The 26856-nt window shown below is 56.5% G+C and overlaps 3 protein-coding genes across 3 annotated transcripts; all 3 read right to left on the bottom strand.

The window, feature by feature from the left end:
• Nucleotides 1–647: 647 nt before the first annotated feature.
• Nucleotides 648–13981, bottom strand: LOC132251356 (maestro heat-like repeat-containing protein family member 2B). Its single transcript, XM_059730506.1, has 27 exons — nt 13738–13981; nt 13203–13255; nt 12752–12859; nt 12278–12403; nt 11933–12055; nt 10918–11070; nt 10549–10575; nt 10166–10288; nt 9715–9794; nt 9211–9346; nt 8950–9045; nt 8502–8606; nt 8195–8318; nt 7770–7879; nt 6994–7146; nt 6243–6397; nt 5804–5948; nt 5415–5605; nt 4697–4834; nt 4385–4496; nt 3716–3862; nt 3214–3393; nt 2515–2670; nt 1950–2084; nt 1616–1718; nt 1095–1160; nt 648–889 (listed from the first exon to the last, which is right to left on the bottom strand). The coding sequence occupies exons 1-27, from the start codon at nt 13979–13981 to the stop codon at nt 708–710; spliced, it is 3471 nt and encodes a 1156-aa protein (XP_059586489.1). The 3' UTR covers nt 648–707.
• Nucleotides 13982–14620: 639 nt separating this feature from the next.
• Nucleotides 14621–21191, bottom strand: LOC132251357 (maestro heat-like repeat-containing protein family member 2B). The gene is made up of 11 exons (XM_059730507.1): nt 19709–21191; nt 18871–19033; nt 18286–18384; nt 18000–18151; nt 17528–17671; nt 17312–17404; nt 16765–16834; nt 16031–16104; nt 15452–15571; nt 14911–15018; nt 14621–14815 (listed from the first exon to the last, which is right to left on the bottom strand). The coding sequence occupies exons 2-11, from the start codon at nt 18956–18958 to the stop codon at nt 14621–14623; spliced, it is 1143 nt and encodes a 380-aa protein (XP_059586490.1). The 5' UTR covers nt 18959–19033; nt 19709–21191.
• Nucleotides 21192–25054: 3863 nt separating this feature from the next.
• Nucleotides 25055–26193, bottom strand: LOC132251656 (olfactory receptor 13H1-like). Its single transcript, XM_059731611.1, has one exon. It carries the CDS (start codon nt 26061–26063, stop codon nt 25131–25133), a length of 933 nt encoding a protein of 310 aa, XP_059587594.1. The 5' UTR covers nt 26064–26193; the 3' UTR covers nt 25055–25130.
• Between the last annotated feature and the right edge of the window lie 663 nt (nt 26194–26856).

Below are 26856 nucleotides of genomic sequence, written 5' to 3'. Positions count from 1 at the left end.
GGTGCAGATCAAGGCCCCCATGCTGAGGGTGGGCGTGAAGCAGAGAAAGGGGTGGGCGCTGGGATGAATGGTGCCCCCGGGGCAGGTTGTGGGATGCTCGGAGCCCGGGAGGCTTGCCCAGGGGTGCAGGGGGCACGCACCTCAGCACAGCCCCGGGGGGGCACATGCCCCCAGATCTGTGCACGGGGCAGAGACAGGCTGCTACTGCGGGCTGTACAGAACTTCAGTTAGATCAGTCTTGTCAGGCCTGATCTGTTAGGCCACATCACAAATAGGGTTAACTTTGGTCTATAAATGGGCAACCTGATCCACCAAACTTCCTGAACTTCTGTAAAGTTCATACTTAGATCCCTTCTTGGATCAATCAAGTTGAAGGTCCGCACCTGAGTGAACTACGTTAGACTGGTGGCCATTTTTAACCCAATCTAACCTCCCTGAACAGCTGGGAGAGCCCCAGCTCCTGGTTAACATGTGGTAGCACCTATGCCCTGACTTCAGCAGCAATGCCCACCTCACTGCCCACACAACCCCCCAAAAGGCAGGACGCCCCAACCAAGCAGACACACGCTCCCCAAGCTACCAGGCTTTGCCCCCCTCTCTCTCTGCCATGTTCAGGACAGAAGCCACAACAGCCAGGGGAACCAGGAACAGAATTTATTTACAGAAATCGTGTGTGTGCACATACATGCACGCGTAGCAGCTTGCTCTCAATTTGTGCGGGGCCTCAGGCACCCAAAGCAAAAAACAGAAAATATACGGGGCAGAGTACGCCCATGGTGTTCATTTGGAGATTGTACCCTTCCCCAAGGACTTTTAGAGATTGCCTCCAGCACCTGGGTGGCCACGACTTGGACTGGTGGTGACGAGTCTTTCTCCAGAGACCTCAGAGCTGGAAGGAGAGAGGAGACGTTCATGAACAGACCACTCGTGCTAGCAGCGCCACAGGCGGGTCATCCCTGGGCATTGGGGCTCAGGAGTGATGTGGGGTGGGCAGTGCACAATGCATGCAGACGTGCGGTCTCTCGGGGTCCTGCAGCCTCTCGGCTCCTTCTGGGCTCCAGAAGGGAAGGGCAGGGGCTGGATTTCTGACTTACAGCTCTGCAAGTGGGCGATGTTCAGCCACCTGGTAGTCCCTGGGCTGCTGTACTCCAGCATGATGCCTAAACACACAGCAGGGACAACCGATCAGCTTCCCCCGGTCGGGGTGCAAGGAGAACTCAGCCCCGAGGCAGGTCGCTGGTTCCCCTGTGCCGTGTTTGCCATCACAGGCGGTTACGACCAACACACTGCCTGCACGCTGTGGCCCAGGACGCCCCTGCCCCATCCCATCTGCCTCCCCCATGAAGTGGAGCCAAGCAATCCTGAGCCGTGCCAGGTGACCACGTCCCAGACACATCTCCATCACTCGGACAACTGAACCACGGCCCAGGGCTCCTCTGCCACCACCTCCAGCCCCGCTGTCTGGTTCAGTCCCCCTCCACACCAGCCTTGCAACACTGGGAGCATCATGCTTTCCCAATGCTTTCTGGGGAGCCTGAGGCACGGGCTGATTCGCAGCTTGACCATTCCTCGTGGGGGTGGGGGAAACGCACAGGGACCAGGCATCCTCTCTCACCAGTAAAATTTATTGCTGTTGCCCGGATCTCTGGCCAGGAGCTGGTGTAGTACCTCCTGGTCCTGTAGCACAGACCCTCCAGGAGTGCCAGTTTTTCTTTGACCTGGAGGGACCAAGGACACGTGAGCTCCCGGTGGTGACAAGACCTCTCGCACCACATGCTGGTGCAGATCAGGAGGAAACAGGAGCACCAAGGAGCAATCTTGGCCTGTCCCGTGCCCCGTGGTCCTGGACCTGGACCTTGCAGGCATTGGCACTGCGCCCCGGTTCCCCCCCTCCATCCTACAAAGAGCCCTGCCCTCCCTCACCTCCTGCTGCTCACAAACTCACTCACCAAGTGCCTGCAAAGGTCTCGCAGCAGGGCGTTGATCCGCACCTCTCCTGACCCCTGCACATAAAAGGCCAGGACTCCCTGCACCCTCCTGAGCCCCAGGTGAGGGCAGCAGAGGCCCACAGCTCTTCTGCATTCCTGAAAAACACGGTCACACCAGGTCTGGACTCCCTGCTGACTGCTGAGCAGAGCCCAAGGCTTGCCTCTTGACCAACGACTGTGCCCAGACCAGGAACAGGAGGGGCTGGCCAGGAGGAGCCTGGCACTAGGCACAGAGGAGAGGCGGTGGGCAAAGGGAGGACTTCTCCGGCTTTTCAGGTGCCACCTGCAGCTGACCCCCGTCTCCCGCTCAGTAAACCATGCGGGGAGACTTCCTGCATGCACAGGGGGTCGGATGTGCAACCTGCCCTGGACCTGGGAGGCAGCCCCAAGCTCAAGGAGGTGCCTGCATGGAGCCCCCCAGTGGGAAGGGGATGGCCAGCACAGAATGCAGGAATGGCAGAGCTGCCCTGGGGCTGGACGGGGGAGACCTGGGGGGGCTGAGGACACCAGTGTCACCGGTCCTTACCTTGGCCACCTCCTTGTTGGGGTCCTGCAGGTGCAGCAGCAGCGCTGCCCAGCTCTGCCTCACCTGGGTTTTGTACCAAGTGTGCCATCTTTTTCTGAGGCACCCTGCCAAGGTGCCGAACAGGGCAAATGAGGCTGTGTGCAGGGCATCATCCTTCTGTGGACAAGAAACCCCAGTGGAGTCACAACCAAACCTCTATCTCATGGGCCTGGCACAGCTCCTGACAAGAGCCTTTGGTTTCCAGCCTGCCAGGCGGTCTGCTGGCCTGCTCCTGCTCCACGTGGGCTGCCTGGGAGCCGGGGCGCTCAGCGCAGTGTGGGGAACAGCACAAAATTTGTTCGCCGAACGTGCCGTCACCGGGGCTCTGAATCTGAATCTCGACAAAACCAAATCCCCCCGCCTCTGCAGTCGCTTGTCTCTGCCCAGCTCTGCTTCCAGCTCTGGAGACCCAACGTGGCTGAGAACAGCCCCAGAGCCTCACTCAGCCTGGCCCGGTCGCCCCCGAGTCCCTCCTTGTCTCCAAGGGCCCACCTGGCATCCCGTTCCCTTCGCTTGCTTTTCCTCCTGAGAACTCATTTCTTCCACAACAGTTAAAATCTTCCAGTTTGGACTGGAGCAAGGGGCAGCAAGTGCATCCCCTCCCCGACAGGGCCCACAATGAAGAGCATTCGAATGGGGGTGGGAGCGGTGCTCACTCACGTGGTCGAAAAAGGCTCTGACGTGCGTCCCCACAGCCAAAATGATGGGCCCTGTACTGGTCCCTAACTGGCTGAGGACCTTGGCCAGCGATATCATGCCCTCTGTCATCACCTCAGCTGCAGATGGCATGAAGGAGGCTTGGACCAGGGTGTCCAGGATGAGACTCCGGTGGTGTTTCAGCTGGACAAACAGAAAACGCGACACACAGATCAGCGCCTACGCTCCTCGCCTCTGGGGTCCCCGTTATTCCCAGAGCGTTCAGGACTTCATCTGTCCAAGCAAGCCCCCGTGGCTACATTCCTGTATGCCTGTAAGACGCAAGGCACCCACTTCTGCACCAAAAGTACGCTCGTCACCCCAACGGTCCCTAGAGACACCGCAGGGGCGAGAGAGCAACACTGGATATATGTCGGGGGGTGGTGCACCCTTTCAGCCCTGCCTCATTGTCCGGTCTCTATGGTCAAGCTCCTGTCCAGACACAGCAGAGGGCTTTCAACCTCACCTGTGCAGGGGCACCATGTGCCACGTTCCCCAAGGCCCTGGCTGCCATCCGCCGAACGGCGTAATTGCCGTCCTTGGCTCGTTCCGCCAGCAGAAGAAGGGCTGGGTTCAGCAGCTCCTCGTCCTGGATGGACGGGTCACTCGTAAGCTAAAAGAAACCAATGCATGCATGAGATCCAGCACAGTCATTGCCAAGAGCCCAGCCCTGCAGCAGAAAAGTATCCCATGCCAGAGCAGAGTCCCACAAAACACCACGAGGAAGAGCCTCAGCCCGTGGTGCTCTCCTGGTGGACATGGGCATGCTTGTCTGCTTAGAGCCAGGACAAGCATCAAGGCAGAGGCTTCATGTGAGCAGGAGAGGTGGTGCCGATGCGAGTAGATGGGGGCACTGCTTGGTTGAGAGCAGCGTCTTCCTGGGATGCTGGGTGCTTATAGAGGGTGCACTAGTTAGGACCAAGCTCACTAGAATGAGGGCTCGGTAAGGAAATCCCTGTCTGCCTCTCCTTGTCACGTGGCAGAAGTGGTGAGGTGTGGGCAAGGGCACAAGAGAAACCTCTCAAGTTATTCCAGTGATCCTCCCTCCTAGGAAGGGGCTGGGGCACTGCCCAGGGAAAGAGCACAGCAACCAGCCACCTTTCCAGCAAACTGCTCATTCTCTACGGGGCCTTACCTGGCTGAGGAAGGCTGTCCCTGTGAGCCTCAGCTTTGGTGACCCAGCCCGCACCCATTTGAGGACCTCCCTGATGAAACTGGGCGTTACCATGCCCGACAGCAGCAGAGCCCTGCAAGAGAAGAGCCCTGGCTGTGGGACCGGCTGGGCACTGCCAGCGCTCGGTTGCTCGGAGGCGGCAGCTCTCATCTCTTGGGGCACAAGCTCCCTGTCCCCAGCCTCACGCCACCCTGCAGCTTCAGCATGGAAAGTGCCCCCTCTGCCGCTCTCCCCTCTGCCTAGAGTGCAGATGCAAGGCAGCCTGCCTCTTACCTGGCCAGCTGGCACACCCCCTCGTGGTGTGTCTCTGGGCACTCGAGCAAGGGCCACGTTCCCTCCTTGCACAGGGATGCGGCCACACTTTCCCCTATGCCCTTCGAAATGGCACAGGCCAGGGCCTCCATGGAAAGCCTGGGGAAAGAGAAGGCCACGTGGACAGGCTGTCAGGAGGTGCTGCAGCCGGAGCAGGACCAAAACTCCCTGTCACTTGGGAGGTGCGTTACTCAGACACTTACTGCACATACAGCCAAGTGCGGTGTGATACCCATGTGCCTGGCCCCCCAAAGGGAGAAAAGGCCCTGTCTGCCCACAGCTTCAGCTGTAGGGATGACAAAGGTCTCCAAACTGGTTGCTACTTCTGCTCTCCAAGCCTTCCCGATGGCTAAGGCAAACAGCTCAGATCAAACCGATGCTGCCATTGTTTCTCATGCCTTTGTCCCCTGGCAGGGACAGGGCGGGCTGGGCCTTGCATGCATCAATGCTGGAAGCCAGAAGGCAGGCATGGAGGCTTTCCCAAGCCCAGAGGAGGTCAGATGAGAGGATCAAACAGCCGTAACATGTCAGACTTGGCCCTTGGCAGACAAGCCCCGTGTCTTTCAGCTGCCAGGACCAAGACAGCTCAGCACAGCCCTTGGCAAGGAGACATCACCCTGCAGGCAGCGGGCCTGAAGTGAGGCCAAACCTGTGACAGCAGTCTGAGCCTGCCCCTCACCTGCAAGGGTTGCCCACTACGTGGACTTGGCCATCCGTTATGCTGCAAAGGCTCCCGCCGGGCTCTGGCATTTTTTGCCCCACGGTGTGGCTTGTTTGCTCCACAAGAGCACGCAGCATGGCTGGGAGCATGTCCCTCAGCACTTGGCCACACTGCAGGGTGCTGATGATCTCCAAAGCAGCACAGGTTGCCTGAAGGGAGAGAGAGGACCAGAGTCAGCCCGGGGAAGACATCTGGAAATCCACAACTCCAAGTCCAAAGGTCTCTTCCTCACATCCAGGAGAGCGCAGGACAGCCCGGGGAGCACCTCCCTTAGCAATTGGCTCTCCTCCCAGTCACATCCCTTCCCAGTCACATCCGTGCACACCTGGGGCTGGGCTCTCACTTACTGCCAGTGGCCCAAATGCTGCGGTGTCCTCCGCTGAGCTGCTCTCCGTCTCAGCCCGATGGTCCAGCTTGGCGAGGAGTAAATGCAGCACGTGGATGGAGAAATCATTGCCTCCACTCATCGCCTGCCACAATTCAGAGGTGTCACTGCAAGTTAATCCGAATTACATATGAGCTGTGGATACTCTGGTGATGTCATGAAGCAATAGGGCATTGGAGCAAAGGCCAAAGGTGCTGCTGGGGTAGGATGGGCTTGGGTCGCAGTGATTCCTCTGCCAATGCCATTAGGCAAAAGCCTGGCATTTCCTACACAAACCCACCAGGACATGGCTCTCCGGAAGTCATCCCAAGGGATCTGCACCTGGCTTGACCCTCTACGGGCTTTTCCAGGCTGTGGGATCTGCGTGTCCCTCGGTACAGGAGGTGGGGAGTGGCAAGTACCTGTCCATGGGCAGAGGTCTACAAAGCAGGCTGCTGGTGACGGCCTCTACGTGGAAGCCTGCTAGACTGGCCACAGCTTCCAGCAGGAAACCCTTCATGCACCCTTCCTGCATAGCGGGCATGTGCATCATTATGGTGCCCAGGATGTCCGGCACCTGCAGGGAAAATAAGAAGAACAAGGGCCCTTGCTCACTCGCCAGCACAAGACAAACCAATCCCTCCCACGCTTTGGAAAGATGCTGCCATCTGAGCTATCCCTTGCTTTAAGGGACTAGTGTCCAGACACTGCCGCCCCAGGGTGATCCTTAGCAATGAGCACGTCCCTATGCCCCTGCCCGGGGTGAAAGTGGGCGCTGCTACACATGCGCCGACACCCACCGAACCACAACCCTCAGCCCCTCGCACACCCATGTGCATACACCTACAACCTAATGGCATGTGCCACCTGGGACCTATTTCTGCCTGCCTTAACCAGCGTGCTCGCACAAGCACCCCAACCAATATCAATATCTGGAAGCTGATTTAAGATGCTCATTTTGGCCCTTTGCCTGTGGGGGTGCTCAGGTGAGGACCAACAAGCACCACCAACTTCACACCCCCTGATCCGCGCATCCCCATCTCAGGGTAGCAAGGGAAATGGCCCTTGCTTCATGCCCAGGGATCAGCGGTAAGATCACTGTCCACACCGCATGAAAGCAGCATTTGAAAAGCATGAAGCAAATGCAGAAATCCTCCTCAGCCTCAACTTTACCTCCTCCAGCAGGGCCTCTCCATGCTCCTTGATGATGCTGAGGAGCCAATGTCCTCCTGCCGTGGCACATGTGGGGCTGGCTCTCAGCATGCCATTCAGCAGGGTCTCCATAAAGTCATGGGTCTGGCTTGATGGAAAATATTTTCCAAGGACCTGGAGACAAATTGAAAGAAGGGAAACTGAGCTGAAGTTCTTCTCCAGGTGAGACAACTGGTGAAGACCTAAGAGCTGCTGAACAATGGTTCATGAGCAGGTGCTGCAGGAAGGATCTAGCTCGTCATTGGGAATGGCAGCTACCCCAGAGTCCAAGGCAGATGTTAAAGAGTCGTGCTGTGCAGAAGCCTCTGCCCTATGGCGGCATGGTGTACGTGCAAGAGGCAAACCCTGAGCTTAAATGTTGCTTCCGTCTTCAGTGGAGAGAGCCTCATTTGTCAACACCAAATGATCCCAGCCAAGCCGCGCCCCAGGATATGTCGAAGCAGGCACAGAAGGTGACCGAGTCCTGGTTATAGCTCTCATTTGGGTGCTGTACTGACACAGGTTTCTTCTTGTGTGCAAGGACAGAAGTATCTACAAAATTTTCTAATCTAGCTCTGACTTCTGCTTTCTACCATGCACATGGGGAAACAGCAACAGGCAGCGGATGAACAATAATTGCCCCCAATGCCTCGCCCATGCACTCCACAGAAAGAGGTAAACCGTGTGTGAGCAAAGGAGTGGCCAGTGAAGGAGGCCCGGTCCCCAGAGTCCCCATACCAGCCTCCTGAGACAGTCACCTTGGCCATGCGGGAGGATGCTGCAAGCACAACCTTGGGGGTGGAGGCTTTCAGCTCCTCCCGGATACCCTTCAGCTCCTCCTCTGCTGCATCCATGCCCATGGACTGATCTGGAATAAAAATAAGGAGGAAAGAGGGCCATAATGATGTCTGATACAGTACCTTGGCTCCATGGAGGACCCACGTGCAATGTCATGGGCAGTGCGGTCCAAGGGTGACTCCTGAGGTCTGAGTGGCTTCAGGGGGGCGGAGGTGCTACAAGCCTCTCCCCACGCAACTCTTCTCTCCCAGGAGGTCGTCCCAGGGCCCGTCACGGGGCTTTTGAGATATCTTTAGACTAGCAGGGAATGGACAGAGGAGAGGAGCAGCATTCGCAGAGGGAGAAAAGGGGCAGAGTTACTTGCACCTACTCCGAGTGCCCTCACCTTCTTTGGGGAGCAGGCAGGCAACGCAGTCAGCAGCCCACAGCCGGGATGTGACCAGAGAGGCGCAGGTGTAGGGCGCCAGCAGCCCCAGCAGGTACCCGGTTTTCCCGAAGGGCTCTTGCAGCTGAGGAAGGAGGAGAAAGACCTGAATGAAATGTGCCTGGGTCTGCCTGGAGTGACATTCAGGTTTCTGATCCTGGGAAGGTGAGAACAGGAATGCACCCCTGTCTGCTAGGCATGATGTCTGGGTCTCGGGGGCAGGCTGCCACGAGGACACCAAGGCAAGAGAGAGTTAGCCCATACTTACTCTGCAGTAGACGGCCTCTTGGCAGGCGGCAAGCAGCTGGGCGCTGCCCTGCAAGGCCCTCTCCCTCTCCCACTCCTTGTCAGCTGAAAGCCATGGCTCAAGAAGCTGTCGGAAGAGCAGGCTACTGTCAGAGCTACCTCCAAAACAGCTCAGATGAACCATTTCAACCACAGACATCACCATCGCCCCTGACATCCCTCCAAGCAACCTGATCCTTTCACCCTCTGGACACATCCCAGGGGGACCGTCATTGCCCTGAAGCCGCAGGACCTGTGCAGTGACCCTGGCACAACAAGGGGCAGCTACGAGGCATGTCAATGGGATGCCAGCCCATACCCCAAGGACACCTCTCATTTGCCCTGCTGAAGGAAACCTTCCTCCCTGTCTCTTGGGCCCATCCCTGCCTTCCCAGAAAAGAGAGCTCTGCCTGCTCCTGCTGGTTACTCACGTGGAACATCTCCGTGCACCAGCTCTCAGTGGGGTCTTCTTCAAGGAGGCCTCTCATGAGCTCGCCCAAGGCCTGCATGGACAACTCATGCAAGGACTGCAAGTGGGAGACAGAAGAGGGAAGCTCAGGACCAGCTGGAGCGTGTTCACAAACCCCAGACCCATTTGGGGAGGCCGGGGGTGACTACCAGGCCCAGGGCCGGCTAGGGATCATGCTGGTGGTCCCAGCAGGCAATGCCATAAGTCAGCTCTTTAGGCGTACCTGTATTTGCAACGAGTCCTGAGCTGTCTCCCCCTCCTGTGTCAGGTGCTGCACAGCTGGGAGAGGTACCAGGCACCTGAGGCAGTTTTCAAGCAGGCTTCTGTTTGCATCCTGATACAGGGAGGGTTTCACCTTGCTGGCAGAAGACAGAGAGGAAGAAAAGCCCTCCGTCACACTGGAAAGTGGGTGTAGTGCTCAGATATGATCTGAACCTAGAACCCAAAATCCAGACACCCCTGGGCATGGCGGCTGAGAAGCTCTTGCACTGCCCACCACTCCTACTTGTCCCACCACCACCTCCAGGTCTTTCCATCCAACTCCCCAAGTGGACCAAACACATTGCAACCCCACTGAACCCTGCTGCAGGCAGGGCAGCCCATGACCTGAGCCCTGCATGTGTCTCTCAGCTCCACATCTGGCAGGAAGAGCACCCCAGGGTGAAGCAAGGAGCTCATCTCTGAGCAGGGCATCCCAGTGCCAAGAGCCAGGGCAGGAATCGCCTACCTCAGGTGCTTAATGGCAAGCATGGCCGTGAGGCGAACAGGAGAGGCCAGGGAATCCATCGGTTCCTCTTTTATGAAGTCCTAAAAGGCATTAGCAGAGATGTGACTCAGGTGAAGATGGATGTGGAAAGCAGCCTGCCCCTGCAAACGCGCCAGGCTGACCTGCCAGGTGGGCTGGACACGGTCCCAGGATCCTGCTCAGGACAATGGCATCAGTGCAGGGGTGCAGAGCTGTCTCCAAGTCCCTCCCCATGCCCAACCAGGCCCTCCAAGAGCAGCCCACAATGCGGCCGTGCCTAGAGAGCCGCGAGGGGTGCCAGCTTTCTGGGCCCCACGCACACCGCTCCAACAATCCCATCACAGCCAAGAGACAGAAGAGCCACTCCCGGGAAAACCAGTCCTGCTAGGTTCCCACCAGGTCCTTTGCAGTTTGCGGCCTCCTCCCCACTCACCAGCATGTACCCCAGCAGCTCCTCTTTGTACGTGAACTGGAAGCTCTGGGAGCCGTCAGCGTCCTGGATGGCACGGCTGATCTCAGTGACTGACCGGATGAGGGTCAGCTTTAAGTCCAGGTCCTGAATTTCATGGGGGAACGACAAAGAGATGGGGATGAGGAGCGGAGAAGAACTGAGGTCCAGAAGGGATGAAAGGCAGCCTCCTTTGCACCCCTGAGAGATGTCTACAAGCCCCAGAAAGCCCCGGGCCCACACCTGTCTCAGACAAGGCTCATGGCAGTGTAGGGGCTCCCGTCTGGGGTAGGTTATTGTGCCTCAGTGACGCAGGGAGTTAGGGGCTGGGAAGTGCACGAGCAGAGGTGGGCTCGTCGAACATTTACCTTATTGAGGATGGTGATGCCAAGCACCTGGGAAATGAAATGCAAAATGACCGTCAGCGCCTGGGACGGCCCCAGAGCGCAGCACACTGCCGGATCCAAACAGCAGCCAGGCTGGTGAGCGCAGAGCAGCGCAGGGGCATGAATGCACAACCCCTGCCAGAGCAGGTTGAGAGGAGCATCTAGCCCAGCACTCTCCATACATGGGTCCCTCCCACTGCCCATCGCCCCAGGAGCATGAACGCGGGTGCTCCTCACAGGCAGGAGTTCAGGGTCATCAGAGCATCCGAGCCATCCAGGCATCCCGGTGCAGAGCAGACCTCAGTCCCACGGCAGGCCTGTTCCCACCACGCTGCACTCCCGGGCTCCTACCTGGCAGCTGCTCACGTAGTGCTGCAGGACCCTCCTGGTGATGTCACGCTCCACGCGGGGGAGCAGCTGTGTTTGGGGGGCATGCACAGCTATTTGGCTGTAGGCCAGGATCAAGGCCCTGTGGGTCCTGCCTCTTCTCCCCTGGTGAAAGTCCTGCAGGGGTGACACGACACTCGCACCAGGGCTTCCCATGCCCTCTGCCACCAAGTAGGAATCGCTACTGACCAAGGAGCTGCCCCAGCAGCGGTACCAGCTCTCCCTGCCAGCCCCACGAGACCCACAGCTCTCACAGCACCATCCCCAGTGCTTTGTTTTGGATGCCCCCAGGCCTCATCATGTCCGTCCTGCACCCGGGTGGCTCGGCAAAGAGAGCTGCCGTGCCACACTGAGCCATGGAGGTGCGGGCAGGGGTGGGCGAGAGTTGGTGACCTCCAGGAACTGGGGCAGTAGGCCTGGCGGTGGGGCAGGGGGTGGGGGTGCAGTCCTGGGTCTCCAGGGCTGCCTCGGGCATTTGGCCATAACGAGTCCCTGTGCACAGTGCATTGGGAGGGCCGGTGCTGGTCTCTGTATGAGAAGGAGGTGGCCCTGCCTGCTGTGCTCGGTGCAGAAGCTGAGCCCCATTTTCCAGCAAGCACGTAGGTGCCTTTCGACTCCCCAGCACCTGCCCAGGGAGCTGGGTGTGCACGCGGACTATGCACTTGGAGCTGGTACTTTCAGGCTGGGCAGTAGGGCTCGTGTCTCCTCTCCCACAGCTAACGGAAAGAGGTGAAAACTACACAATCTCTTTCTCTGGGTGAACAAGAGATGTAGTTGCCTCCAGGCCCAAAAGGGGCTCTTTGAATGCTGACGCATTAACCTGAGGCATAAAAAATGTGACTAGTGCAAACTGCGCTCCCCGCCGTCTCCGCAGACCTCTGATGTGGAGCACGTCCCCTGGGAGAGGGTGCCACTGCCAAGCTGCTCTTCTCCAGGGTTTGTAGGGGAGGAAGCCGGAGAAAGCCCCCAGCTCCATTACCTGCAGGAGGCTGATGATCCCAGACACCTGCACTTTACTCATGGCAGCACCAAAGTCCTCCAGGGTGCTCAGGGTGAGGTCCAGGTGGCCCTTGGCTGAGAAAGCCAGGATGCTCACGACTTGCTGAAACCCAAGAAATGCATTGGTGAGTGGGTCTGACCTGACCCGAGCATCCTCCCCATGTCCCATTGATGCTACAATGCGCACCCGACCTGGAGCAAGCGAGGGGGCTGTGCGAGGGGAAGGCCAAGGGAAAGCCGTGTAGCAAACCGGCAACAGAGAGGTGAGGACACGGGGGGGAGTCAGGGAAGACCTGGCCGTGTCTGGACAGAACAGGGCCCTCACCTCTCTCTCCGAAGCGTCCATGTAATCTGTGTCCTTCAGAAATTTCTGGAGCTGGGATTTCACGTAGGCAAGATCCTGGCAAGAGGCCAGGTACCAAGTGGTACCAAGTGCCTTATATAGGAAAGTCTGAAAGAAGGAGACCAACATCACCAAAGAGCTGGGAACACAGCAACTCAGGGCAAGAGCAGCCCAGAAACACCCCGTCCCCAGGAAGGACCAAGAGAGCCCAGCCCCAGCACCCACGCACCCAGCAACTGCCCCACTCTGTGCAGGGAACTGGCAACTAACGGCAGGGGCAGCCCCTCCGAGCAGCTCCCTTTGGGGCAGTCAAGTGGGTAAAGGATCAAGGACCATGCCTTGGATCAAGAAAATAGATTGGAAAAGCACAAACTCTGGAGAGAAAGTCTCTGCAGCTTTCATGCCCCAGCACCACGAAACAGGTGCAGCAAGCCAGGCTTCGCCAAGAGCACGCACCTTCTCCGGGGAGGAGCAGGCGTAGCTGGCCGTCTGCTGCTGCAGCTCCAGGATCAGCTCTCTGCTCCAGGCATCGTCGTCAATGGTCTGCAGTGTCCTGTTCAGGAACTGAGGGCCCGAGTGAAGGGAAGCAAAGGGACGGGTGCATGGGCTGAGTTGTTGTCCTCCTCCTCTGCTGTGCCCTTTCTAACACCCAAGAGGCCCCGAGCAAGGCCTCGTCCCCTTCCATTTCTTGAGCTCAAAGGCACTATGGAAAGGCTGGACAATCCCAAATGACAACTCTGGACGTCAAGCCAGACTCAAGGAGACTGGCAAACCTTCCAAGTTGGACTCCTCCTGCCTTATTGACACTCAGCACCTCATTTCCCTGAGGTTTGAGGGAACCCCCCTTCCCAGACAGCCCTCCGCAGTTTGCCTGGCTGCTGTAACAGCTCTGCGAGCCGTCCTGTACCTTCAGCAGCAGGTGCTCCCACCACACGTTGTCCTGGCAGGTCTGAGCAGTTCCTGAAAACGGGAGGCAAACAAGAAGGATGTCACTGCTGTCGGCACTGAAGAAGAGTCCCAGGTGCCTCCCTGGGCATCCCTTCTGTGGAAGCTCCTGCATCCTCACCCTGGCACCTCCTGGGTCCCAAAGTCACAGGCCTTGCCCCGCATGCTCAATGGGTCCAGCACACATCATGCTGACAGGCCCAGGAGTTGTGCACAGCCAGACCCTGCAGAAGTGGCCGTAAGAGGAATGGAGGGTGCTCAGCACCTGGCAGACATGCTCAGCACAGCTCGGCACAGCTCTGGGATTTGCAGAAGGGCAAAGTACACAGAGTTTGCACTGGGGGAGCCCTTCATGGGCAAACCCTCCCCGGGTCCCATCAGCCTCAATGCTGTCTGGCCCCTGGGTTTGTCCCCTGAGACAAAGAGCAGAAGCTTTCAAGCATGTGGCGCTGCAGAAGGGGAATGGCACCACGGGGCGCTCCCCGCCGGGTCCTTACCTTCCATAGTCATGAGCAGGATGGGGATCTTGATCCTCCACTGCTCCCCAACAGCAGGGTGGATCGTGCGGTGCAGAGCCCACAGTCCCCGCAGCGCGTGATGCGCACGGGTCCTGTCACCCAGGGCCGAGGCGACCACCTGACAGCGAGAGAGAAACAGGGGCTCAGCTCTGGAGCGGGGCTGCATGCCTTTCCTTAGCAGGGAAACCGGCCTCCAGCACACGTGGCCAGAGCCTTCAGCCATCAGACACAGGCCACGTGCTGTGCTTGGCCTCTCCACAGGCTGCAAGGCGGGGGCCGAGCCTGGCTGTGCTCCGTGAAGGGCAGAGAGCTCTGCCGGCAAAGGGCCGCTCGCGTGCAGGAAGAGGCAGAGCGTGCTCCTCCAGCCAAGGCGACGGGCACGTGTCTCCCACCCCACTGCCCTTCCCCACTCCTCTGGCAGGGCCCTTTCCAGGGTACTCACCAGGAGTCGCGCCAGCAGCCCCTGGGCACTGGGAAGTTTGGCTGGAGAAGGGCATGCCCATGCGTGATTGCTTTGCAACTACAATGCAAATGCTGCTACAAGCCCGTCCATCTCCAATGCACCCGCCCATGTATGCCCTGGGTCCTGGGCATATCGGGCACTTCCATGGCACCGCCCATACCTGGATTGCAAGCAACTTGCCTAGGGAGCTTGCCCCCTGCCCCTCTGTGAGGCCGGTGCTGCTCAGGCACCCCTGGATGAGTGGGGAAGCTGAGGCAGAAAAGTCCTGGGATTCCCCTATGGCACAGCATACATCTGGGGTAGCCCTGGGTTTGGGGGACCCACACCTCCCGGGTTGTAATGACCCAACTGAGAGCCCCGACGTTGGGCCTCGCATTATGGACACAAGAGGTCAAGAGGTCAAGAGGCCCTTGGAGCTGGTTGAATGCACAGGGATCCGGATTGCAAACCTCCTTTGCTGGGGGGTGTGCCAGGCACCGCTTCTCCCTCCCACTGCTGCTGCTCGGCCAGGTCCCCGAGGCATCGGCACAGCGGGCTCAGAGTGCAGCTGTACTGAGCCGGCACGATGTACTCCAGCAGCCGGGGACATAAGACCTGGAGAGAAGAGCCAGACAGCTCCGACTCAGCTCCCACTTCTCCTGCACCCGGGAGATGCCTTGATAATGCAAGGGCACCAACTGGTCACCTACTTGGCTCATGCCACGCACTGAGACATCCACATTTTCCAGCAGCTCTACACAGGTGGCTCGGATGCTGTGTTCCTCCTCAGCATCCGGACTGCAAAGATTTGTGGACGACTGCACAAGACACAGAGAGAAAGCTCAGGAGTAGTGAAGAGATGCTGGCAGGGCACTGAGTCTTCATCTCTTCTGCAGCCAGCGTGGGTTACGTCTTGACAACTGCCACATTTGTCCTTCCCTCGTTCGCCCAAGAAAACCCTTCACATTCAGCGCAGCGCACACCAATGTGCAGGCGTCACCCCTCCGCTCCGTCTGCCCCGGGGGCCAGACAGCTTGATCCTCTGTGTCCCCTCAATGTGACTGTCACTGGTCAAGCCACGTCCTGGGCACCGAGACACGTCCTCGGGGTCTATTTTTACTCGAGAGCGTTTCTGTTCTCAAGTGACTCTGCCTGGCTGCCCTGGGGCGCCCCGTGCTCCTGCTCCAGGCAGTGCCAGGCTTCCCCCTGCTCGGACATCAGCACCAAGCGCCCACCCTCCATTTCTCTTACCATTTGGCTGCTAGGTGAGCTGGCCTGCTTGAAAACATAGGGCACCAGCTCCCAGGCCCACTGCTCCAGGCCGTGCACAGTGAGCACCGTCCTGCTGAAATGGAGCACAGCCTTCTTCACCTGGGAGGGAGGAGAGGACAGGTGGGAATGAGGACCGCCCTTGTGCCCAAAGGGTAGAGCGGCCGGCCATGGCACGAGCCCTCCCTCAGCCCTTGCACAGGGTGGCAGGGAGGAAGGAGGGTCCTCAGACCTCCAATTTGACTTCAAGGTTGATAAAGAGGAGCCCACTCACACAGGCAAGACAGCAATGTGTCCTTGACATGCAACAGCCCCATGATGGCTGCTCAGGGAAAGCAGATGCCCTCCCACCCACCAGCAATGGGAGGGATAACACTTCCCTGGCCCCCGGCTCTCCCCAGCTATGGATGCAGAGGGGCAAATGCCCTGCACCGCCTGCCCTGGAGACGCTGGGAGGGAGGAAAGGTTTTCCCTACACGAGATGCAAGGATCTGGGGTGGGAATATTGTGCCAGGCCCACGTGCCATCCCTGGCACAGCCACTGCTCACACACCACCTCACCTCAATGCTCTCATCACTGAGCGTGCCCCTCATGGCCTGCACCATGTCACATTTTTTCTCCTGCATCTCCAGCACTGGAAGGAGAAGGAGGGCATGGTGTGGGCTTGCTCTGGGCGCCCACCTCCACAGCGGGATGCACCCCGGTTTCAGAAGACCTGCTTGTGGCGACCCGCACAGCCCCCTGTCTCTACTCTGCAACCGGCTCTTGGGCCAGAACAAGGTTTCATTCAACCTCTTCACTTGGGAGTGTGACCAGGAAAGGTGCCCGAGCAGGATTTGGCCCCAGCACTCCTGCATCATCCGGCAGGGCGCAGGGTGCTCCTGGCCCTCTGGGACTGAGCCTCAGAGGACAGAGGTCTGGCTCTAGCTCTCCGCAGCCAGGGCTCTTGCACGCAGCTGGAGCGGGACGGGTTATTAGTCCTGGCCAGTCCTAACGCAGGGCCTGACGGGTCAGCCGAGACGGCAGCCAACACGTTTGCTCTACTCATACTTATGGTCAGCAGCAAGGATGCCACTGAAGATGGAGAGGGACGCCACACGGCTTGCCTCCTTGTCGGCCTGGAGCCAGGAGCCCACAAAGAAAATAAATTGGTCTGGGGAGAGACAGGCTGTGGGGAGAAGAGCACAACCCTGGTGAGCTCAGCGCTCCTCATTCCCGTTCCCCACTAGGGTTTGGCCCGGTGCAGGGAGGTCCGAAGGAAACCCCCGTGGCACCTAGACTCTCTCGTCCTTACCGAGCAGACCGAGACAGTACAACACCTTGGCATGGTTCTCTGGTCTCGGCAGCTGCACGTGATCACACACCTGTGGGAGGAAGGGAAGGGATGCTCCACAGTCTCATCTGGATGGGGATGAAAGTGTGGCGTGGATCCGCAAGTCCCACTCTCCATGACTTGAACCAGAGTTTTCCTGAGCCCCAGGAGACATCACTGCCACCACAGCAAAAGCCAACAACACAAAGGTCCAGAGCATAAACTAGAGGGGATCCTAGCTTCCAAGTCCCTTTAGCAGCATGGCTGCTCTTGGCTGGACTCGTGCCACGGGGGGGATCGTTCTGGGTCCAACTCGCGAGGAAAAGGGATTTGCATGGACCTGCTCCAGGGATTTGAACTGGACTGAGGGGAGACTAGGAAGCTACAGCCTGTTTTCTTCTTCTTGGGCAAGCAGAGAGCTCACCAGCAGAGTGGGGCTTTGCACGGCCATCAGCTGGCTCTATCAGGTTCATGGGATTTGGACCTGCTGGGCCCCAGGATGAGCGGTACAGGACTGGCCGTCCCCTACCTGGTCGTGCAGGGCGAGGCAGATGATCCCGAGTGTCCCGTCAGGGAGAGGGACCTGAAAATCATAGGCCACCTCCAAGACCCGGCTCAGACTCTGCAGCAGAAGGTGACCGTCAGAGGGAGGGTCAGCGAGGGCAACCAAGGACCTCTCCTCACCCCCACCTATACCCGCGCAGACAGGCACGGGCCAGGGCTGCTTTCCCAGGTGGTGTCTCACCATGGTGACATGAAGGTTGTCGACCCCTGCCCCGTACTGCTGCAGGAGACAGGGCAGGCTCTCAAAAACAGTATCACGATGCCCTTCGTGATGGAGGAAGAGACCCATGGCGGGTCCCAGCGCCTGGACCGCAGCCTGCTGCAGCTGCAGAGAGGGAAGGCAGGACTGAGTCCTTCGCACAGACTTGTTGGGAGGTTGCTCTGGACCAGACTAGTATGCAGAGGAAGCAAACTCCTCCTTGCTGCCACCCCCCCGGACACCACAAGAGACACACCTAGAAGGCCCTGCCCCTACCCCAGTGCTCACTGCCACCCATTAGTGCACACAACTGCACATCGCCTGTGGGCAGAGCATTTCTCACGCACGTGAGATCGCCCCGGACACGGGGTGTCCCTTCCACGACTGCACAGACATGCGCGCATAGTGACACGCGACGGATGTGCTGCAGGTTTAGAAAGACAACAGTCCTCACCTCTGGGTCCTTGCTGCTCAGCCAGCTGCTGCTCATGAGACTGAAAAAAGGGAGCACGTGGAAACAGTAGTTGGCTGCCCGATTGATGGGGAACGGGACCTCGTCCCTGACCTGGAACTTCATGTTGGCAGCATGAGCAAAGCCTTGCACCACTGCAGAGGGGAGGAAAGACAGGGCATTTGCAGTGGAGGTCCCCTGGCCAGTGTGGCACGCTCTGGTGGGGTCCAGGCTTGGGGTTTGGCCCTGGGTGCCCACCGGGGCACCTGCAGGAGGGACTGGCACTCACCTCCACACAGCGCCCACTTCATCTGGCTAGTCTCCACCAGCTGCAGCACGTAACGCAGTTTGCTGAGCGTCAGCACCAGAAAGGGCTCAGACGTCAGGGCTGCAGATGAGATGGAAGGACACCCTGTGCTGTTGGAGACGTTCCTGTCCACCTTCATCCCTCACACTCAGCACCAGGGCTGGGCTGGGCTGGGCTGGGCTGGGCTGGGCTGCCTGCTGTGGCCTCCCCAGCCTGGCCAGCACACAGGGGCTTTGCGGATGTCCAGGAAACCCCCCAGTGACCTCCCCTACATAGGGCAATTCTGTGTCTGCTGCCCCGGCCATGCCCAGATGCAGGAGAGGAGCGGGGTGCAGGGGCATGTTGGGGAATGGCAGGGCTTCTGCCCACCTGGTCTTCACTCCTTCCCATCCCAAATGCTTTTCCAGCTGTGACGGGAGTTAGTGCTGTCCCCTTAGAGCCAGGAGGCAGACTCCTTGGGCCCCAAATCCAGGTCAGCTGTGGTGGCCCCATTGGGCAGAGGTGGTATTCATGCTCTCCCTCCGCAATCCCTGAGCAGAGCCCGGAAGCGAGGGAGCAATGCTGTACCATAGGCTGAGACCAGGTCGCCCAGCGTGATCAGGAAGGACAGGGGTGGGAGCTCCATGATGTCCACGTGGCTCTGCAGCTCGTGCATCACCTCGTTGTAAAAGGTGCCGGCAAGCGCCACAAGGGTTTTTCCTGCCGCCAACCGCACTTCATCGGTTTCTTGCTAGAATGAAAAAGGAAAACTGGAGCAGGCACCCGGTGCACACTTGATACCGCCCTAAGTCAGGCTGGGGATCAAGGTCCCTCCTCCAAAAGGGAGGCAGAGCGGTGCATTAGCCTCAGCATCTCCAGTGTCTGCCCACTCCCTTAAGCCCATGCCATCCTTGGGTAGCCTTTGGCTCCAAGCAAACTGCCTCCCCCACCACCTACCAGCCACACGCTGGCAAACCTGCTCCTGAATTCACCAAATCCTCCTAATAATTCCCTGCATGAGAGTCCTCACCCATGAACACCAATGGAAACACTTGGGTGAACAATATTTTGAAAGGCTCTAGTTGTCTGCTCAAGTGCAGAATTCACCTGGGCTGCAGCACACAGCTCCAGCATGGACCAGGAAACGTCTTGGGCAATGCATGCTGGTGCTGCCCCCAGTAAAGCACCTCTGCGCTCTGGGCTGTCCCAGCACCGGAGCTGCCCCAGGTTTCAGAGGAGCTCAGCACTGGGCTGGATCCTGTCCGTGCTCTCCAGAAACATCTGGAGGAGATCAGTCTTGAGCGAGACTGCAGCCCCTAACCAGGGTCCGTGCAGGAGACGCACCGTCGGCTCAGGCTGCACCGGACCAAACAAACTGGGCAGAGACTAAGGCTTTGCGTGGAGCAACTGGGCTGAGCTCACTCACCTGGGTCTCCCTCAAGTCTTTGGAGGCAAAGTAAATGATCCTCCTGACAAGGCTCGTATCCAGGCCCTTGACGTCCCCCTGCAAGACTTGCTCCAGGCTGGAGTAAACGGTTACTCTCGTCTCCTGGGAACACACCCAGAGAGAGAGAACCACGAATGGGGTAGGCTTTGCTTTGGGACCAGCGCCTGACCATCCAGGACTATCGTGTTGAACATCAGCCACCCAGGATCACAGCAGCTCTGACGGGGAACTTGCTCCCTGGACAGGAACACAACCCCGGCCCTGGCATGCAGATGTTGACAGCTGGCACTAGCAAGGGAGGCGTGTCAGGCACAGGGAGGGCAGGATGCACCAGGGTGGTGGGAGATGCAGAAATACAATCAGAAAAGCAGCCAGATGCATCACAGGTACCGTTCCCCACGTGCACTGGGGAGGTGTCCCTGACTGACACACGTTTCCTTCAGCCAGGGGGACACTTGGGGAGTGATAAGGGACTGCCGGGTGACCCCAAGCAACAAGTTTAGCATTGGGTTGCCAAGCAAAATGCTGCCTTAAACCATTGTGTGATTGGGTGTGTTGCTGAATGCAGAAAGGAGCGGAAATACTTGTGTGCCAGGTTCCCCTGACACAGTGGGGTCATCCGTGGATGAGAGCACATGAGGTGGGGCAGGGGTGCTGCCGGGGTCTAGACAGAGACTCAGCACCCTTGGCTGGATGCCCAGCTCTTTTCCTGACTTACTGTGGGCCATGGGCACCCCGCCTCACCTCCTGGGCCACAACGCTGAGGCTTTCCAGGCTCACGAGGCTGCTGGGAAACTTTATTTCATGTCAGCTCAATGCTGCGCGATACTTAGAGGAAGACGCTCAAGAGGCTCACGGGATTATGTGCAGGGTGAGGGCTTGTCTGAACGTGGCTTACAGCACACCCACCATGCACTGGGAGCGGGGAGATGATGCCCGTGTGAGCGTGCCCTGATGTCATAGTGACATCACAATAGACCGAGGGCATGTTGTATTGGGACCTTGTTTTGGGGGAGAAGGAATGGGAAAGACGCAGCGGATGGGCAAGGACCAGCCCTACCTCCTCCCGCTGGAGTCTCTCCAGCACAAGGCTCACAGCAATGGCCAGCTCCACGTCCGATGCCTGGCCGGACCCTCTCCCTGCAGAGGCATCACTGGTGGAAAGACCTGAAATGGAGGGAAAGGACTGTGCTGATCTCCATGGGAGATGTCACATTGGTCTCTCTCTTCACCCCCCTCTAGCAGCTCTGCCGGAGCCGAACCCTGTGGCCTGGCTCCAAAGCAAAGGTTTCCTAGCACAGCACCCACAGGACAGCTCTCCAGGCCGCCCTCCTGAGGCACTTTCCTTACAGCAACTCAGTTCTGCCAAAAAGCCCTTCGTTGTCAGTGGGATGGAGATGATGCTCTGGTGTTGGCCAGCTTCAAAGCGTTACAAGCTATAATCATCAGTCCCATGTGCGATGGCCACGGCTGGACCAGCCACAGGGACCTGGTCAGGGAGAGGAAGATGCATCTTCCCCTTGCTCCTCTTCCGACTCTGTTATGCTGGAAGATTTGCTTGCAATATTTTGGCACTTGAATACCCAGGCACTTGAAAGGGGAAATTACAATTTTCCCCTTTGCAAAATATTGCTTGCAATATTTTGGCACAGCAATACCCAGGCACTTGAAAGGGGAAATTACTGTGCCATTTGTTTTCAGGAAAATAAGGGCCATCATGTAGACAGTGACAAGTCTTTTCTCCTTGGCAATTAGTTGGAGAATTGGGAGCACACACCATGATTGCTTAGGGCCAAAGTTTTCAAAAGTTAAGGTGCCTCTACATGTTCTGGGGGTGCGGAGGGGCTGTTTAAGTTAGAGTGGTTCCTCAACAGCCACTCGAATGAAAACGGCTCATCCTCACGTGTATTAAGTCTTCCACATTTTAAAATGGCCACGAGATCCCTTGCAATCAAGCTTATTCAATACGCTTTAGTGAAAGGACCTGATGTAGCTGATCAGGCTATATGAGGCACGGAGAACAGCCCGGGCATCTTACCGCTGCTGTGTAGGGTCAAGTCGGTGTCTTCTATTATTCGGAAATGGCTTCAACAAGCTTTCCGTCTCCCGCTCGCTGAGCAACTCCTATCGCGAAGGCGTCCGGAGCCACTCAAGCGCCAGGTCCAGGACGCAGGGAAGAGGTGAGCCAACAGCCTTTGTGATGTAAGCACCACCATGACAACGAGGTGACCACGTCTGACCTCATAGAGGGCTGCTGACCAATGAGGGGCTGCGTATCGTGTCAGCTCTCACGTGGCTGCACAAGGCTCCACATCCAAGCATCCCCCGAGGAGGATCAGTTTGTTTAACGTAGGAGATCCCCGGCCCTGAGATCACCGGGGAGTTTTTCTGCCTTCTCAAGCAGCACGGTACCGTCCCACACCGAGTTAGTATTTCGATCTGCCCACGGTTGGATTTGTAAGAGATAAAAACAGGGCAGGACTGGGAGAAGCTTCCTCTGAGCTGCTACTTGCTTGGCCTCCTTTGGTTTGTCATCTTGTTGTCCAAAAGGGCTTGTTGAAGCCCTCAGTGCTACAGGACTGGGTTGCAACCATCTTGTCCAGACTGACGTTTGGTGCAGTTCATGTTGAAGTTACATGTACTCATCATGGCCAAGGCCCCCAGTGCGTCTGAACGATTAAGTGTCCTTCTTTAGCGTGACTGGGGGACATGACTTAGGGGGAAAGACTGAGGGAAATGGGCTTGTTTAGTCTGGAGAAGAGGAGACTGAGGGGGATTTGATAGCAGCTTTCAGCTACCTGAATTGGGGTTGGATAGAAGAGGGAGCTGGACTGCTCTCAGCAGTGGCAGGTGACAGCACAAGGAGCAACGGGCTCAACACGCAGCAATGGAGGTTTAGATTAGATATTAGGAAGACTTTTCTCACCAGGAGGGTAGAAAAGCACGGGAACAGGCTACCCAGAGATACAGTGGCAGCTTCATCCTTCATCCTGCCCTCCCTCCTGGGGAAGTCTCCCCTGCACCCTTTCTTCCCTCCCCTCTCCTGCCTCAGCACCCATCCCAAACATGCATGTGCTCTTGTAAGCAACCACTTTCTGCAACTTTCGGCAAACTTTCCCGCTCCGCCGTTGCAGGGATCCTGAGCCCTGCTGCAAATCCGCACCAGGTACGCCTAGATTATTGCTGCCCAGAGCCGGGAGGGGTTAGACTCCATGAACCTCAGGGTCCCTTCCAGACCTAATTTCTATGATTTCTATGACCAGTGGTTGTCCAACCCCTTTTGAACACCTCTAGTGATAGAGAGTCCACAACTCCCCTAGGCAGCCTATCCCACTGCCTCCCTGTCCTAACCATGAGGAAGTTTTTTGTGCTATGCAATCACAACCTACTTGGCTGAAGCATCAAGGCATTGGTCCATGCCTAAAATATCATCTTCTCTTGGTGGTCCAGTGACTATTTGGGAGAAGGAATCTCTTGGATGCACCATCCACAGTATTATCTATATTATCTAGTATTATCTATATTATCTATATTGTATCATTTTTGTTAGTATTTGCTCTGTAGTCTATCTAGAAACATTTTGACTTGTATTTCACTTTGGGTCCTGGGGTATGCAGTCCCAGAGCAACCAGGAACTAACTCAGGACCCTAGAGGCTATGAGATGACTGGAACCCATGGTCTGGGCAGCAACTACCTGAAGGAGCTCAAGGCTACTACAGCTAAGAAGTACTGATCTTGTTGGGCCCCAAGAGGATGACACTGCTATAAGCAGATTCAATTACTATACCTCTCAAAAGTTTGGTGTGGCTGGTACAGATAGGCTTGCGTCTACAACCTGAGAAAGGCTGCATTCCTGGGGTCCAGGATCTGATCTATCTTCCCCATGGCCTGGGCCAGGGGTCTGATAACCCTGTGTTTAGGGCTCACATCCCAGAGTTGAGGCTCACTTTGGGCAGCTGGAAGGTGAAACCATGGGATGCAAGAGTATTTCCTTGCTCCCTCTTTATCCTCCACCATCCAGCCTTCCCTAGTTGCGGTTTAGATCTAAGTGGGGCCTGAGTAGATGTGTTTCCAGCGGTCAGAACTTCTTCCATGCCAGAATGAATAGGGCTTAGAGAACAGGAGTGATCTGGAAACTGTGGTGGGGAGGAGGGGGTGAGGGCAAATATAATTGGTAGGAAGGGGGACAGGTAGGCGATGGGGTGCTGTGGGGGGAGAGGGCATGGGGGCACACCCCACCCTGTGGCCCCATGCTGCAGCCGGTGGGTGCTGCCCATGTGCCCCCATGCCAGCTCCCCACACACCCACATGCCATGCCCCCTGAGCCTTGTGCACCCCATAGCCACAGCCAGCGGGCACTCTCCATGCAGGCAGCGGGTGTGGTGTGGTGTGCTGCCATGGGGTGCTGCGTGGGGAGTGGGTGCAGGGGGTGTGCCATGCCCCACAGCTGCATGCTGCAGCCAGCATGGGGGGGCAAGACATGTGGCAGGTGTGGGGGGCATGGCACGCGGCTGCAGGGGGCCAGCTCCCCATGTCCCCTCCATTGCACCCTGCATGGCCTACAGCCAGTGGGCCCTTCTCACGTGCAGGGCCATGGCTTGCGGCTATAGGTGGTGCGCCACTCCATGTGGCCGTGTGCTGCAGCCGGCGGGAGTGGCCTGCACGCACTGTGCCGGCTCTCCATGTGGCCAGAAGCCATGCTCCCGCCATGTGCCCTGTGCTACACCCCCTCCATGAGCCCTGAACACCCCATGGCTGCAGCTGGCGAGCGATCCCTGCACAGGGGGAGGCGGGGGAAGCAGCGTGTGTGCTGCGTGGGGAGCGGGGGCACGGCCTGCCCTGCAGCCATGTGCTGCACCCAGCGGGCTCTCTCTGCACACCTCACGCCCATTTCCAGCGCAGCACCATGCAGCCATGTGTGAGGCCCCACACCACTTGCCACGCCCCCACACAGCCACGCACCATGCCCCCCCCACAGGGCCACAAGCCATGCCCCCGCTTCTCGTTCCTGCCCCCCTCACGGTGGAGCCCATCCTGGCCCCCTCTGCCTCTGCCTGTGTGTCTATCTGTCAGTAAGGCTCCGGGTGGTGCATGCACAGTTGGCCCAGAGCATTATGGACAGACAGACACACAGCCAGAAGTGCTATATTACACAGCTGGGTATTATTATACTATATATTATATATTATATTATATATTACAATACTTGTCATTCATTAAATATTAATATACTGCATAAATAATATTATAGTATAAAAATTCACAACATTCTTGCTAAGGAAGAGTATTTTTCATTTTAATTCAGATAAAAGTTCAGTCTGTTTTTAGAGATGTTATATAAATGTCTCAGTCAACACACCATGAACATATGAGAAGGAAGACAAAAATATAAAATTCACTCTATGGCTCTCCCTTCCTGTGAAGCACTCTTCTCAGGGCCCCTTTCACCTCCTGGTTTCTCAGAGTATAGATTAGAGGGTTTAACATGGGAGTCACAATTCCATAAAACACAGAAATAATTTTATCCTGCTCTTGAGAAGACTTGGACTGGGGTTTGAGGTACATGAAAATGGCTGTGCCATAAAAAATGATCACCACAGTCAGATGGGAGCTACAGGTGGAAAAGGCCTTGGACCTGCCACCCACTGAGTGGATCCATAAGATGGTTGTGATGATGCGCATGTAAGAGAAAATGATGAAGAAGAAAGGGGCAAGCAGGGTAAATGATGCACTGGCAAACATGAAGATTTGATTCTTGAAGGTATCTGAGCAAACCAGCTTCATTACAGCAAGGACTTCACAAGTGAAATGGTCTATTTCATTCTTCCCACAGAACCGTAATGGCATGAAGAAAAATGGGATGACCGTGAGCAGGAAGGCAATTGCCCATGACCCCAAAGTCATGTGAATGCAGCATGTCTTACTCATGATGAGTGTATAACGCAGTGGGCTGGAGATGGCAACATAGCGGTCATAAGCCATGACTGCGAGCAGAAGGCATTCAGTAGATCCAAAGAAGAGTGTGCTTAACATCTGGCAGGAACACCGGGCATAGGAAATGATGGGTCTCTTAACTAAGAAGTTTACTACTGCTGGTGGGACAGTGCTTGTTGAATAGCAGATGTCAAGGAGGGACAAATTACTGAGGAAGAAGTACATGGGGATGTGAAGGCGTGGATCACAAAAGGTTAGGAGGAAGATTAGGCCATTTCCGAACAAGGTTATCAAATAGACCACAAGGAAGAATCCAGGTAATACCATCCTTGTTGTGGGGTGATTGGAGAAGCCAATGAAGATGAATTCAGCCACCATGGTGTCATTCTCTTCTCCCATGTCCTGGTCTAAGTATTATTTGCAAAAAGCAAAAGAATGGGAAAAAAAGACTTTGCATAAAGTCAAGGATAACATTTATACACTAGGTATCATGACTAGAACCATTGTTTCATATACAAAGATGGATAGATATTTGTAAAATGGAGAGACATAGGTAGATATGAAAATGGAAACCAGGACAACTGGAAAAACATCTAAAATTGTTCTGTACAGGACTTTTTAATTGAATCTCAAATCTTTATTTACAGTGGTATACTATTTATGAAAGGTGTCAAAATTAAAATGCTCTGAAGTGATCTATATATAGGTTGACAGATAGAGAAAAGATTTGGGGATAGAAATTTATAGGTAGGTAAAAAAAAAAGGAGAAATAGCTATGAATGGTAAAATACCCAAATGGCGTGGGGTTTTTTAAATTTCTATGTCAAATCTTTATTTACTATAGCATATTGTATAAAAAACTCCCCAAATTTAAAATCCTTGCAAGTGGTCTATATATTATCAATGTAACAAAGATTGCTACATCCTTTTATATAATTTATCTACCTTTCCTTTAAAATTCAGTGTTGTGTATTAGCTGCTACTTAGCTGTCCAGAAATTTAAGAAAAACAAATCCCCCAAATCTAGTACTCCTCTCTAGTTATTGATAAATTGGCAATGGAACAGGGCGTGTCTGCACGTGAGCATTTACTGCATAGTAACCAAAATGACCGAGCAGTACGGGTGCTGTGTACACATGCACATCCATACTGTGGAGTAAATATGTTGACTTATGCAAACTTGTGCATAAAT

The sequence above is a fragment of the Alligator mississippiensis genome, chromosome 7 (genome assembly GCF_030867095.1).
Source record: "Alligator mississippiensis isolate rAllMis1 chromosome 7, rAllMis1, whole genome shotgun sequence".
Taxonomy (NCBI): domain Eukaryota; kingdom Metazoa; phylum Chordata; order Crocodylia; family Alligatoridae; genus Alligator; species Alligator mississippiensis.
Note: the sequence above shows the minus strand (reverse complement) of the source record. Positions and strands in the feature narration are given on the sequence as shown.

What these genes read in the sequence shown, in the direction of transcription:
- LOC132251356 (XM_059730506.1), bottom strand. Translation starts at nt 13,981, where the DNA reads ATGGCTGAAGGCTCTGGCCACGTGTGCTGGAGGCCGGTTTCCCTGCTA. An exon ending in CCTGCTCATGACTATGGAAG is followed by an intron (nt 13,256 to 13,737) that starts GTAAGGACCCGG and finishes TCCCGTTTTCAG; the next exon opens with GAACTGCTCAGACCTGCCAG. An exon ending in AAGAGGCCGTCTACTGCAGA is followed by an intron (nt 8,319 to 8,501) that starts GTAAGTATGGGC and finishes CTCCTTCCTCAG; the next exon opens with CTGCAAGAGCCCTTCGGGAA.
- LOC132251357 (XM_059730507.1), bottom strand. Translation starts at nt 18,958, where the DNA reads ATGCACGAGCTGCAGAGCCACGTGGACATCATGGAGCTCCCACCCCTG. An exon ending in GTACTGTCTCGGTCTGCTCG is followed by an intron (nt 16,105 to 16,764) that starts GTAAGGACGAGA and finishes TTCTCCTTCCAG; the next exon opens with TGCTGGAGATGCAGGAGAAA. An exon ending in GCTCACCTAGCAGCCAAATG is followed by an intron (nt 15,019 to 15,451) that starts GTAAGAGAAATG and finishes TGTCTTGTGCAG; the next exon opens with TCGTCCACAAATCTTTGCAG.
- LOC132251656 (XM_059731611.1), bottom strand. Translation starts at nt 26,063, where the DNA reads ATGGGAGAAGAGAATGACACCATGGTGGCTGAATTCATCTTCATTGGC.